Source organism: Trichechus manatus, unplaced genomic scaffold (assembly GCF_000243295.1).
Source record: "Trichechus manatus latirostris isolate Lorelei unplaced genomic scaffold, TriManLat1.0 scaffold00067, whole genome shotgun sequence".
NCBI lineage: Eukaryota > Metazoa > Chordata > Mammalia > Sirenia > Trichechidae > Trichechus > Trichechus manatus.
Genome location: NW_004444003.1, coordinates 1,557,932 through 1,571,916, shown reverse-complemented (window position 1 = coordinate 1,571,916; position 13,985 = coordinate 1,557,932). Strand labels below are relative to the sequence as shown.

The window sequence follows — 13,985 nt, the reverse complement described above, 5'->3', positions numbered from 1 at the left end:
CTTCAACTTACAGAGACCCAGTGTGACAGAGTAGAACTGCCCCATAGGGTTTTCTAGGCTGTAATCTTCATGGGTGCATATCACCAGGTCTTTCTCCTGCAGAGCCACTGGGTAGGTTCAAACTGCCGACCTTCTGGTTAGCAGCCGAGCACTTAACCATTGTGCCACCAGGGCTCCTTTGTTTGTGTTTGTGCATAACTGGGCTATTAAAAAGTTTGTATGGCAATTAATCTCTATATTATACAGATTCTGGAACCGAATCAATCAAAAAAAGAAAAACTAGAAATAGTTGTATGACAATCTATTTTCATATACATATAAGACAAAGTAGGTTTAGGTTATAATACATTCTTAGAAAATTTTACGACACTTATCTTTTTTGCATAATGTAAAAGAGGAACAATTAAATTATGTTATGGCAACTTAACTTGTAAAAGTCTAAGTGGTCTCACAAATCTGATAAAGTAGACACGAGCACCAAGGGAAGAAGGCTTGCTTACAGATAATTTCTAACATGAACCAAAACCCCTTACAAAGGCCTTCATGAGGTGTTCTAATTCCCTTATTATACTGTCATGTTATTGAATTGATACTAATTAACATCACTGGTGAGTGTTCAGAATTCTCTTATAAAATAGTACAAATTTTCCATTTCAGTAAGATTTAATAGGGCAAATTCTCTGTGTCTTTTGGAATAACGAGGTGTAAAACTATGAAAAATTTATGCACAGGCAAAACAATTAACTATGAAGTTTAGAAGCAAGCAAAAAAAAAAAAGGAAGTGGGGAGAGAGACTCTCTCTTTTATATATACACATTTTTTAATACACTGATGTTTCAGGTGTGAGGAAACAGGATATTTTTAGAGGGATAATTATTAGACTAAAATTGTCGTATTATTTAAAGTCAATGTCACTAGTTAAAATGTAATATTTTATGGAAAACAAAAAGTACGTTACTTTCATGTAAATCTCTAACCTGTGGTATAAAACAAGTTATATAGGTCAAGTTGAGCCTCTTTTACGTTTTTTTGTTGTTAATCCAGCATTGTTTGTGAAAAAAGCAGAAGTGCTTACTTAGTTTGGGTACCGGCTGCGTGTCCCAAAACTGGTATCTGTGTTTTGCAGCCTCATCAATGTTCCTGGCTGGGCCCTGGCACGCGGATAACAGCTCCATTGCTCTCTGGATATCCTGCAACTTCTGCATTGGAATGGTGGGGTTCTATAAACAGCAAAGACATACAGACACAGAATATGAAGACGTTGCCACTGCCTTTACACCTAGGGCACACCCGTCTCTGTCTTGGAGACTACAACACCTGGAAACTAGTCATCCTCCTCTAAGCCTGGCCAAGGTACTCGACTCAACTATGTTACCATATTCAAGTATAAGCAAACATATAATGTCAAAGATAACAATAGTTCTATAGTTTTAATGGGGCTCTCTGGCAGTTTGGGGAATCTCAAGTCAATCACTCCACCTGTCGCTGCAGTTTCCCACCCATCTGCAAATATTCCTCACCAGGACTCATCCGGGAGGGGAAGTAAAAGGAGGGACATGCAATCTGTGCACTACTGTCACAAGGCAGCCAGTCAGCCACTATGGGGGTTTCGCTGTTAGGGTTAATGCTCGGGAACAGCAATGGGGTGACAAAGCAAATAACTTCTAGAACAGAAACTAGGCAGAAAGGGGAATTTTAGTTCATTAAAAAAAAAAAGAAGAAACCAAAAGAAATCCGAATTTAGTGCTGAGCTGGGAAGGAAGTGATAATCAAGAAAGGAAACCATCAACAACTCCTCTTTTGCCTGGACTACGCCCAGCCCTTCTCCTGATGCCGATGCTCCTCGAGAGAGAAACCTTCCAACAAGCACCAGCTGTTTCCTCTATAAATCTGATCCTTGGCAACCACAGCCTGCTCTCCCCAACACAAGTGCTGCAACATAGGCTCCTTTTTAGTAACATATATATTCTCAGTCTATAAACCTGACAATACCTTTAAATTCCAGAGTTCCTTCCCCAAAGCCCGTATTCCTGTCATCTCTAAAGATTCCCCAGCCTCCCTCCTTTTTTTAAAATCCCTCAAATAATGTAATAATACATGGGAAATGAGGCTGTGCTTGAAATGAGAGGGCAGTATATGGGACTAAAAATGAAAACCTGTGAGTGTTTTAAATATGCAGAATAATAGACAATTTTTAGAATTTTGATACCATACAGAGATTGCGCTTAGCTCTAATTCAAAAGTGGTTAGAAGAAATTTCAGAGCCCTTCAGTTTTCCTGTATACACCATGAGGCCCAAGGAAAGGTACAATCAATCCTCCATGGCTTATAAACACAACTTTGGACTTCTCTGTTCAACTCTGAATCTGAAGTCTGAAGTCTGGAGTCAACAACTTAACTTGGGAAGCTTACCCAGTTGACACAGCACAAAATGGGATTTATTTAATATAGAGTGCTGTGACTGCTTCACTCACTGGGTTTCCTTAGGATTCTTGCAACTAGGATGGTTCAAGGAAATAAAGTGCTGATGTCTAGCTGGAGACAGGCTTACTGTCTCTACTTATATGACTTAACAGCACAGCCCAGAATTACCACAGTGTTGTAAGACTGCTTGTCTTATATATGATTGAGATCAAAATCCTAAAGCTCATATTTTAATCACAGATGCCAATTTAACAAAGTACTTCTGCTAATCTTCTAATGTGCTGTATTTTTGAATTATTTCTCTTGTTCAGGTCTCTTATGAACTTCCAACATAAAAATACCTGATTTCTAGCAAAATGAAATTTATATCCATTTTAACTCCAACAATACAATCTACAACTTATATAGCAAGTGAGATCTCAGCATATTTAACTAACAATACTTGGACATGTATCAGTTTATCTTAAAAAGCCAAAAAAACCTCAGTTTTACAAAAATATGTCTATAGTGTCTGCACCCAATTTGTTATGACAATTTTTCTTTCCCGATATTTGAGTTAAATCCTCTAACACTAATAAACCCTTGCTGTAGTTGATTCCAATTCATGGTGACCCATGTGTTAACAGAATAGAATCGCCCCATAGGGTTTTCTTGGCTGTAATCTTTATGGAAGAAGAATGCCAGGCCTTTCTTTCACAGCATGCTGCGTGGGTTTGAACTGCCAATCTTCAGGTTAGTAGCTGATCGCAAACTGCTTGTGTCACCCAAGGACGTTTAACACTAATATATCAAACTCAAACACAAAGGAATCAGCATCTCTGTTCCAAAGGAGCCAATGATATCCCAGCTCCAGGAAGAAGACCTCAGAGTGGTTTATATCCCACCTATAATTAGCTTCATCAAGTCAACCAACACTGTCTACATGAAATGACTATTCATAAAATATTTATATCCCAATGCTCACTATTTAAATACATCCTTTAAGAAGATGTAAGTAAGCATAATTTTCAAATCCATGGTGACAAAGCAGTAGGGAAAACTCAAATACATAAATTCTTAAACCTATCCATTCCATTAAACAACTTCCGTAGTTGTACCACCTGGGGAGAAATGAATTAGTGTTACGAAGGGTGAGAATGTACACGGACCCTGAATCAACCCCCACTATTATATTCCTATGGGAGAGTCAGGTACCCCCCTTCTCCTCCACACTTGTTCCTTGTGGAATACTAAACATCAACTATACTCTTTACCCAATACTTTACAAATTTACCATCTTGGGAAAAAAAAGTCAAGTCATCTACCACTAAGAAGTATACAAGAATCCACAAACAAATATCACTTTTATTTTGGTTCTTGAGTATTGCCCAGAATACACTCCAAACGCAGTCTTACTGTACTTTATGGTGTTATCTACAGTGAGCATCAGTTTAAGGAGAAGGAGCCCCAGTTTTTAAAAATGCAATGGAGAAAAGCCCACATTGAAACAATTTTGACTTGCTTTTAACTAGGAAAAAAATGTAATTCTCTACCACATAATGCTAACAGTTTCTCCTGCCTTGGTTGGCTCTAGTTTCTTACACGTGACCAGAGGTAGGGGAAGGGTCAGAATCCTCAGGGATACAGAGGATGGGTACAAGCTGACGGGGATGGTAAAAGCCAATAAGGAGATGTCCACAAATTGCGTATGAACTAGCAGCACATTTATCTGATGAAGCAAGGTTCAGAAACGAGAGAGGTATTTTGCAAGCTTGTGGCGGCATCCTCATTATGAGTTACCTTGAAAATTATGTCTAGTTGGTAGAAAATTCATTACATGAGAACCAAACGGAACAGCTAAGGAGGAAGGCTCCATTTTCTCCTCACCCCACAAAGTCAGTCAGGGAAAAACTGGGGCGAATCATTTCATTTCTCAGACTCTAGATGTAGTAGGAAAAAACCACCTGCAAGACTCACCTCATGGGATACGATATAAGCTTTATACAAGAGAAAAATTTTAAAATCCCACAAAACTTGCATAATGGCAATAACTTGCAATATACACAGTGCTTTAAACTCACTGACACTGAGTCGATTCTGACTCACAGTGACCCTGCAGGACAGAGTAGAACTGCCTCATAGCGTTTCCAAGGCTGTCATCTTTACAGAAGCAGACTGCCACAACTTTCTGCCACAGAGCAGCTGGTGGGTTCTAACTGCCGACCTTTCAGTTAGCAGCTGGGCGCTTTAACCACTGCACTACCAGGGTTCCTTACACAGTGCTTTACAATATAAAAAAATCATTTCATAAAAATTATCTTATTTTTACCTCATAACAACCCTTGAGTTGGCATGAGGGTATCATCCCCATTTTACAAATAAGGAAACGGGCTTAATGAGGGCAACTCGTCCAAAGGCAAACAGCTTGTGAGTAATGGAGCCAGGACTAAACCCAAGGTTTCTACCTCCTGGGCCATTTCCAGTAAACCACATGCTTTGAGCTACAATCAGTTATCAAAAATAATCTCTGTTTTGTTGTACTTGTGACTCTACCCCTTTTCACCCTTAAGATTCTTGCATCAAGAGGGCTTTGTGCTTCCCAGCACACAAGGACTGGGTGACTGGGGATTAGCTCCAAAAAGTGGGTGGCTGCCATCTGTACTATGAGATGCCCATGGAACACAACCAACCCTCCGCCTGTTGGCAATCTGCCAACACAGAGCTCAGCTGGACAACTACTACTTTGGCCTAAAACAGGTGTTTCTTCAGGGGAATGTGAAGATGTATGTCCCACCCTTGACAATATAATCAAGAATGGCCACTGAAGACTGGCTTGATTCAAAGTCAATGTAAGACTTACCCATGGTTGCTCCCGCTGAAATCTGCTGCCAGATGGTGTTGTGCTATTCAGGTAATTAGACAGACACCCAGAGAAATTAAAACGTGAATATCTTCTGAACTAAAAGTCATCAAATATTAAGTGTAACTTAAAAAAAACCTAACATGCTCACATTGAGACTTTCCTCTATGGCTACAGTCTAAATACTAACTGAGAAAGGGGAGAAGCATGGGAGGTATCCACAGACACACAAAAGTTCAATTTGTACCTACTAGTTATTTGAGTGCCAAAGGCAGTTTTAAGGCTGTAAATACCCTCCTTTTACTAGTGCCATTCAACGCACAGTCACAACAGAAACCCTAACTACACATCTGACTCAACCGAGTATTAAGCTGCATAAACCCACTCTCACATGCATGAGAAACCACAGAGGTTAAAATAAAAACAGGGCTCTCACTTTTGAAGGCTGCTGCATTTTAATCTCCTGGGAATCAGATGCAGAATCTGACTTGGTGCCTCCGGAATTGGGTTTCTCCTTTTTTCTCTTTTGTTTCTTCTTTTTCTTTTTGGCTCCCAAATCCCCTCTGGGACTTCTGTTAGAAAATTCAAAGGGATAAACAAGAACAACAAGAAACTGTTATATAAAATAGCTTTAAACTAATAATTCAGAAAAACATGTATGTTACACAGGGTGGAAACACTATGTGGGGATGCCAATGGAAGATGAAACTTGGTCGGATTAAGAAATTAACAGAGACAATGCAGGAGAATATTAGTCCATATTCAGTCACACTGTAGGGTACTTAGATGTCATTTACGCAGGAAGACTGTATTGTAAACCATATTTTATAAATGCAGTCCAATAGCTTTCACAGTTATGGTATCACTGCTTTCCTAACCTACATTTCTGTTAGTCTCTTCAGGGAGACTTTATAGTTGTAAAAAATTCCACTGTAAAACATCTCTTGGGTACAACAAACCATGAATCTTGTTGCAACAGAACTAAAGAAACTGCCTCTCTTGAGAAGGAGATATTTTTCGGATAAAGATTTTTTACTAGCAGGACTAACAAAAAACTCTGTAAGTAAAAATAACATGAACTGTTACAACATTTCAGTTTGGAATTCCTGTCATCTTATGCTAGTTATATTCTGAAAGAGCAAAAAAACAGGAAAAAAAAAAAAAACCCATAAGGAGATTTTAATTTTCCATTTACTTGGGCCTACTCTCCCACTAAAATTCCCAGGAAATAAATTAAAATTTAGAGTCAGAGATTATTATTGCCTGAGGTAGGCCAAACTGATGAGACAACCAATCCCATCAGATTTTAAGTCAGTCAGATCTATCTGTTCCTACCAATTTTCTCTTCCTAATTTTTTCCTAATTACAAAACAAATGTTCATCATACAAGATTTAAATATCACCAATATATTAACATCCTTTATAATACTGTCCTTCAAAAGCTACCAATAGTTTTTCTGGTATATATTCTTCCAAAACTGATTCTGTTCTGTAAACACGGCCTTGTTTTTACTCTGAGTAATTTTTAAATAAAAATGGAATCTTGAACATACTATGTATCAACTTGCTTTTCTTCCCTTTACTTAACGTAGCTTGAAAATATTTTCATGTCAGGACATAATGAGCTGATTTCTTTTTAGCAGTTGTATAGCACTCCAACTGGTGGTGCAAACACTAGTGGTATAGTGGTTAAGTGCTATAGCTGCTAACCAAAAGGCTGGCAGTTCGAATCCACCAGGCACTCCTTGGAAACTCTATGACTCTATGGGGCAGTTCTTCTCTGTCCTGTAGGGTCTCTGTGAGTTGGAACTGACTCGACGGCAAAAGGTTTTTTTTTTTGTTTGTTTGTTTTTGATAGCACTCCACTGCGTAAATATATCATATCTTGTTTAACCATTCCTATATTAAAATTGGAGTCCCTGGGTGGTGCAAACAGTTAACACACTAGACTGCTAACCCAAAGGTTGGAGGTTTATGTTCATCCAGAGGTGCCTCAGAAGAAAGGGCAGGTGATCTACTTCTGAAAAATCAACCACTGAAAACCCTGTGGAGCACAGTTCTACTCTGACAAACACTGGGCCGCCATGAGTCAGAATCAACTTGACAGCAACTTTTTTTTATATTAAAAATACTGCTGCAAAAAAAATATTCTGGGGCGGGGGGAGCCAATATGGGTGGCTTAGTCACATGCACCATACCGCACCTCTGTACCAAAGACCAAAAAACCAAGTGAAACAGAAGCAGATTCTGAGAATACTGAACATCAAAAAAGAAGGTCTAAGAACTGAATCGAACACTGACTAGAAGGAAAAAGTACGTGAATGCAGAGAACGAGGAGTAACATGGAATGCAGGAGCTCAGCCAGTCATCCTGGCCTGATGTGGCCATCTTAGGACAAAGCCAGCAGCGAACCCACGTGAAGAAAACAGAAAGGCAACTGCACAGCTTTCCCAAAAGGGACAGGGAAACTCTACAGACACACATGGAAAGAAGCAGAGGCATGGAGGAACCAGGATCCAGAACTGGAGATACTCAGGAGCGGTGGACCCTGACCTCAGGGGTGAGTAGCACACACAAGGTGGTAGACCTGCAGAGTATCAGCAGGATTCTCCTACCCAATCAGTCCCCGGGAGTCCCCCCCAAACACTCAAGAGGGGACAAGTCCCACTTGCTGACTGTAGAGAACACGAAGTTCCCTGGCAACCATGTCCAGCCAGAGGGACACATTCCCTCTTCACCCCTTTCTCCTGATTGGAGGCAGTAGTGGATCCCATACCCTGACCACCTCGCCTGACCAGGGGACCACAACACAAGCCTCTCTTCTTCTCCCCTACCCCACGCAACCCCGTCCACTACCCTCCTTGCCCACCCGATGAGTCAGAGCAGGCGCGCTCCAGTGCGTGCGCCTACCTGCCACCTACACCCCTCCAAGGGCCCAGCAGGGGCAGGGCAGCAAGACAGTTGAAGAGCCCGCCTACCACTCCTTCCTTCTTTCCCCCCACCTAGCAAGGGGTGGAGGAGACAGGATTGCATGTGCACCCCTCTGCCAACCCTTCCTCCTTCCCCCTGTCCTGCATGAGGTAAGAGGTGGAGGCAGCACCACTGTGCACACATCCACCTGGCACAATTCCCTCAACCTGCCCAGAGAGGGGTGAAGTAGCCGCAACTTTGCGTGTATCCCCCATGAGTCCTTTCCTCCCTCCTCCTGCTCAGCACGACATGGAAGCGGAGCAAGTGTGCACATATCTACCTGCTGTACTTTCCTCCCTCTCCTCACCCACCAACAGGCAGATGCAGTGTGACTGAGTGCGCATCCGCCTGCCATTCCTTCCTCCCTCCCCATCCAGGAGGAGGCTGAGATAGTTAGACTGCATGCACGTCTGCCTACCATCCCCCCTCTACCACCCACTCCCCCTTCAACCAGTGAGGTGATGACCATGCTTCCTCGCCCACCACACCGGCTGCTCTACCTGCAAGGAAAGCACTACTGCCCACTACTGCACCACAGAACCGAAGACAGACAGAGGCCAAAGCCCAACCAACTTACCCTCAGCCACCCTGCAAGACCCAAGCTCCCACACCTACCCACTGCCCCACTTGCCCGGTGGCAGGTAGGGAGCACTCCAGCATGGCCAGTCCAGCAACCAGACCACCACACCAGCCACATCTGCCAGGAATCATCAAAACAAAACAAAAAAAAAACAGGACCCAGCAAACGATTATACAACTAACAAATAAATAAAATAACACATTAATCTCCCAAAGACAACAGAGTATAGCAAACCATCTAAAGAAGCAACGTAAGATGGCCCCAGCAAGTGATCAAAATAAAGGACCAGAAAACCTCCCTGAGGAAAAAAAGGTAATAGAGCTTCCTGATAAGGAATGCAAAAGACTTATGTATAGAGTTCTTGAAGGAATCAAGGAAAACACAGACAAAACCAAGGAAAGCACAGGCAAAATGCTAGAAGAATTCAGGAAACAATACAAGAACAAAATGACAAAATAAATAGATAATTGGAAACCATACAAAAACAGCAACTAGACATCCAGAAGCTTAACAATAAAATTTAAGAAATTGACAACTCAATGGGAAGTCATAGAAGTAGAACTGAAACAATGGAAGACAGGATCAGTGGAATAGACGACAAATCCTTTGACACTAATCTGTTTGAGGAACAAGCAAAAAAAAGAAGAAGAAGAAGAAAAACGAAGAAGGTCTAAGCATTATGTGGGATACTATCAAGAGGAATAACTTACCTGTGATCGGAATCCCAGAAGAGGAGATAACAAAAAGCAAAAAAGCATTGTTGAAGATTTGGTAACAAAAAACTTCCCTAATATCATGAAAGACAAGAAGATACTCATCCAAGAGCCACAACGAACCCCATACAGGATAGATTCCAAAAGAAGAACAATGAGATATATAATAAAACTTTCCAAAACCAAAGACAAAGAAAGAATCCTGAAAGCTGCCTGGGAAAAACAAAAGAGCACCAAAAAAGGGGCATCAATAAGACTAAGCTCTGATTACTCGACAAAAACCATGCAGGCACAAAGGCAATGGTATGACATATATAAAACTTTGAAAGAAAAAAACTGTCAACCAAGAATTTTATATTCAGCAAAATTATTCCTCAAATATGATGCTAAAATTAGGACATTTCCAGATAAACAGAAATTGAGGCAATTTGTAAAAACCAGACCAACTTTATAACAAACCTACTCAAGAAAATGTAAAAGAAGCCTTAGATCTGGAGAACTAGATGGTGCCTGGTTACCACCAATGACCCCCCTGACAGGGAACACAACAGAAAGTCCCAGACAGAGTAGCAGAAAAATGTAGAACAGAATTCAAATTCACGTAAAACAGAGCAGACTTAACGGTATGACAGAGACTGGAGGAACCCCAAAAACTATGGCCCCTGGATGCTCTGTTAAACCAGAACTGAAACTATTTCTGAAGCCCACTCTTTAGACAAAGATTAGACACCACTATAAAACAAAAAATAATACATGTGAGGAATGTACTTCTTACTTCAATCAGATATACAAGATTAAATGAGCAGCTCCTGTCAAAAAGCAGGATGAGAAGGCAGGAAGGGACAAGAAACAAGATGAATGGACACAGGGAACCCCGGGTGAAAGGGGGAGGGTGCTGTCACATTGTGGGGATTGCAACCAATGTCGCAAAACAATATGCGTATAAATTCTTGAATGAGAAATTAACTTGAGCTGTAAACTTTCACCTAAAGCACAATAATGAAAAATATATATAAAAGAAGAAAATCATACTCAGTACACACAAAACCAACAACAATGAAAGAAACAAAAAGAAAAGCCACAATCAAAAAGAACTCAGCACAGAAAATTAAGCAGAACAAGGAAACCGTTAATACCACACACAAAAGCATAAAAAATGACAGCAATAAACTCATACCTATCAATACTCACACTGAATATAAATACTTAAATGCACTAGTAAAGAGACGGAGATTGGCAGAACGGATAAAAAACATGACCCATCAATACACTGTCAGCAAAAGACACACCTTAGACACAAAGATATAAAAAACCAAAAACTTAAAGGATGGAAAAAGTTACATCAACCAAACAATAACCAAAAAACAGCAGGAGTGGCAATATTAATCTCTGATAAAACAGACATTAAGGTAAAATCCACCATAAAACACAGGACATTATAGTCACTGAACTGTACATGTAGAAATTTTTGAAATAGTGTATCTTTGGCTATGTGTATTTTCACCAAAAAAAAAAAAGAGGTTGAGAAGTTAGAGGGTTGATGTGTTGTGGGGTTGTTAACCAATGTTATAAAACAACATGTGTACTTCTGTTTCATTAGAAACTATTTGTTCTGTAAGCCTTCACCTGAAGTACAATAAAAAATAAAAATAAAAATAAAAAAAAACACAGGACCTTATATAATGATTACAGGGTCAATCCACCAGAGAACATAACCATAGTAACTATATACGCATCCAATGACAGAGCTCCAAAATACATAAAATAAACTCTAGCAGCACTGAAAAGAGAAATAGACACTTCCACAATAATACTAGGAGACTTTAACACACCATTCTCGGTGAAGGATAGAACAACTGGAAAAAAACTCAAAAAAGACACAGAAGATCTAAATACCACAACCAACCAACTCGACCTCATAGATACACAGAATATGCCACTCAATAGCAGCAAGGTACACATTCTTCTCCAATGCTCATAGATCATTCCCAGAATAGACCACATTTTAGGCCACAAAGCAAGCCTCAACAAATTCAAAAACATCAAAATAATACAAAGCATCTTCTCTGATCACAATGCTATAAAAATAGAAATCAGTAACAGGAAGAGCAAGGAAAAAAATCTAACACATGGAAACTGAGTAATACCCTGCTTAAAAACTACTGGGTAAAAGAAATCAAAGAAGAAATTTAAAAATTCCTAGGATCAAACGATAATGAAAACACAACATACCAAAACGTTTGGGACACAGCAATAGCAGTGCTCAGAGATCAATTTATAGCAATAAACAGACACATCAAAAAAGAAGGGCAAAAATTAAAACATTGACCCCACAACTCAAACAACTGAAGAGCAGAAAAAGAAGCCCACAGTTGAAATAATAAAAATTAGAGCAGAAATTACCCCCAGACGCTCTGCTAACCCAGAACTGAAACCATTCCTGAAGCCCATTTTTCAGACAAAGATTAAACAGGCCTATAAAACAAAAAATAACACATGTGAGGAATATGCGTCTTAGTTCAATCAAATATATGAGACAAAATGGGCAGCTCCTGTTTAAAAGCAGGACAGGAAGGCAGGAAGGGACAGAAACTGGACGAATGGACACAGGGAACCCAGGGTCGAAAGGGGGATCATGCTGTCACATTGTGGGGATTGCAAACAATGTCACAAAACAATAGGTGTATAAATTTTCAGATGAGAAATTAACCTAAAGCACAATAAAAAAAAAGAAAAGATAAATAGACCCTTGGAATAGAATGGAGAGTCCAGAAATAAGCCCCCCAACTCCCCTACCCAGAAAAGAGAAAGAAATGAAAAAGAACAGAAAAACAATAGAAAGATTCAACAAGACTAAAGCTGGTTCTTTGAAAGGATCAATAAAATCAACAAACCACTGGCCAAAGCGACAAAAGAAAAACAGGAGATGATACAAATAGCCCAAATAAGAAATAAGATGGGTGACTTAACAGAACCAACTGAAATAAAAAAGGACCCTTAAAGAATACTATGAAAAACTGTACTCCAACAAATTTGAAAACCTAGAGGAAACGGACAAATTTATAGAAACACACTACCTACCTTAACTAACACAAACTGAGGTAGAAAATTTGAACAGATTGATAACAACAGAAGAAATTGAGGGGGTCATTAAAACTCCCAACAACAAAAAGACCCAGCCCAGATGGCTTCACTGAAGAATTATTCCCAACATTCAGAGAAGAGTTAACACCAATTGTATTCATACCATTCCAGAATACAGAAAAGGCAGGAATACTTCCAAATTCATTCTATGAAGCCAGCATAACCCTGTATCAAAGCCAGGCAAAAACATCACTAAAAAAGAAAACTACAGACGAATATTCCTCATGAATATAGATGTAAACATTCTCAACAAAATCCTAACCAATAGAATTCAACAGCATATCAAAAAAATAATACAAGTGGGATTCATACTAGCCATGCAAGGATGGTTCAACATTACAAAATCAATCAACATAACCCACCACATAAATAAAGCAAAGGAAAAGAATTACATGATCATCTCAATGAACACAGAAAAGGCATTTGATAAAGTTCAACACACATTCCTGATAAAAACTCTCAGCAAAATAGGAATTGAAGGGAAATTCCTCAACACAATAAAGGGAATTTATACAAAACCAACAGCCAACATTATCTTCAACAGAGAGTCTAAAAGCATTCCCTTTGAGAACGGGAACCAGACAAAAATGCCCTATATCACCATTCTTATTCAACACTGTATTGGAAGTCCTAGCGAGAGCAATAAAGTAAGAAAAGGAAACAAAGGGCATCCAAATTGGTAAGGAAGAAGTAAAACTATCCCTATTCGCAGATGATATGATCTTGTACATAGAAAATCCCAAAGATTCCACAACAAAGCTACTAGAACTAACAGAAGAATTCAGCAAAGTGGCAGGATACAAGATCAACCTACAAAAAGCAGTTAGATTCTTTTACATCAACATAGAGAACTCTGAAAAGGAAATCAGAAAAACAATACCATTTATAATAGCCCCCCCAAAGGATGAAATACTTAGAAATAAATCTAACCAGGGACGTAAGAGACTTATACAAAGAAAACCATAAAACACTACTGCAAGAAACCAACAGACCTACATAAATGGAAAAACATACCATGCTCTTGGATAGGAAGACTTAACATTGTGAAAATGTCAATATTACCCAAAGCGATATACAGATAAAATGCAATCTCGGTTCAAATCCCAACAGCATTCTTCAACGACATGGAAAAACTAATCACTAACTTTATAAAGAAGGGAAGGAGGCCCTGAATGAGTAAAACATTATTAAAGAAGAACAAAGCAAGAGGCCTCATACCACCTGATCTCAGAACCTACTATATAGCCACGACAGTCTGGTACGACAGACACACAGACCAATGGAACAGAATCTAGAACCCAAACATAAATCCATC

The 13,985-nt window shown here is 39.5% G+C and overlaps 1 protein-coding gene across 9 annotated transcripts in view; it reads right to left on the bottom strand.

Annotated features, from left to right (window-relative positions):
* Positions 1 to 13,985, bottom strand: part of NMT2 (N-myristoyltransferase 2) — an 85,749-nt gene that overhangs the window by 34,605 nt on the left and 37,159 nt on the right. For 6 of the 9 annotated variants that reach the window (XM_004379665.2, XM_023734326.1, XM_023734332.1 and 3 more), the window contains exons 2-3: positions 5,700 to 5,835; positions 1,076 to 1,220 (exon numbers count right to left, since the gene is read on the bottom strand). In XM_004379665.2, coding sequence (XP_004379722.1) covers positions 1,076 to 1,220; positions 5,700 to 5,835 — 281 coding nt within the window. Of the gene's footprint in view, positions 1 to 1,075; positions 1,221 to 5,263; positions 5,307 to 5,699; positions 5,836 to 13,985 lie in introns of all 9 variants that reach the window. The other 3 variants (XM_004379666.2, XM_023734327.1, XM_023734328.1) reach the window with 1 other exon arrangement.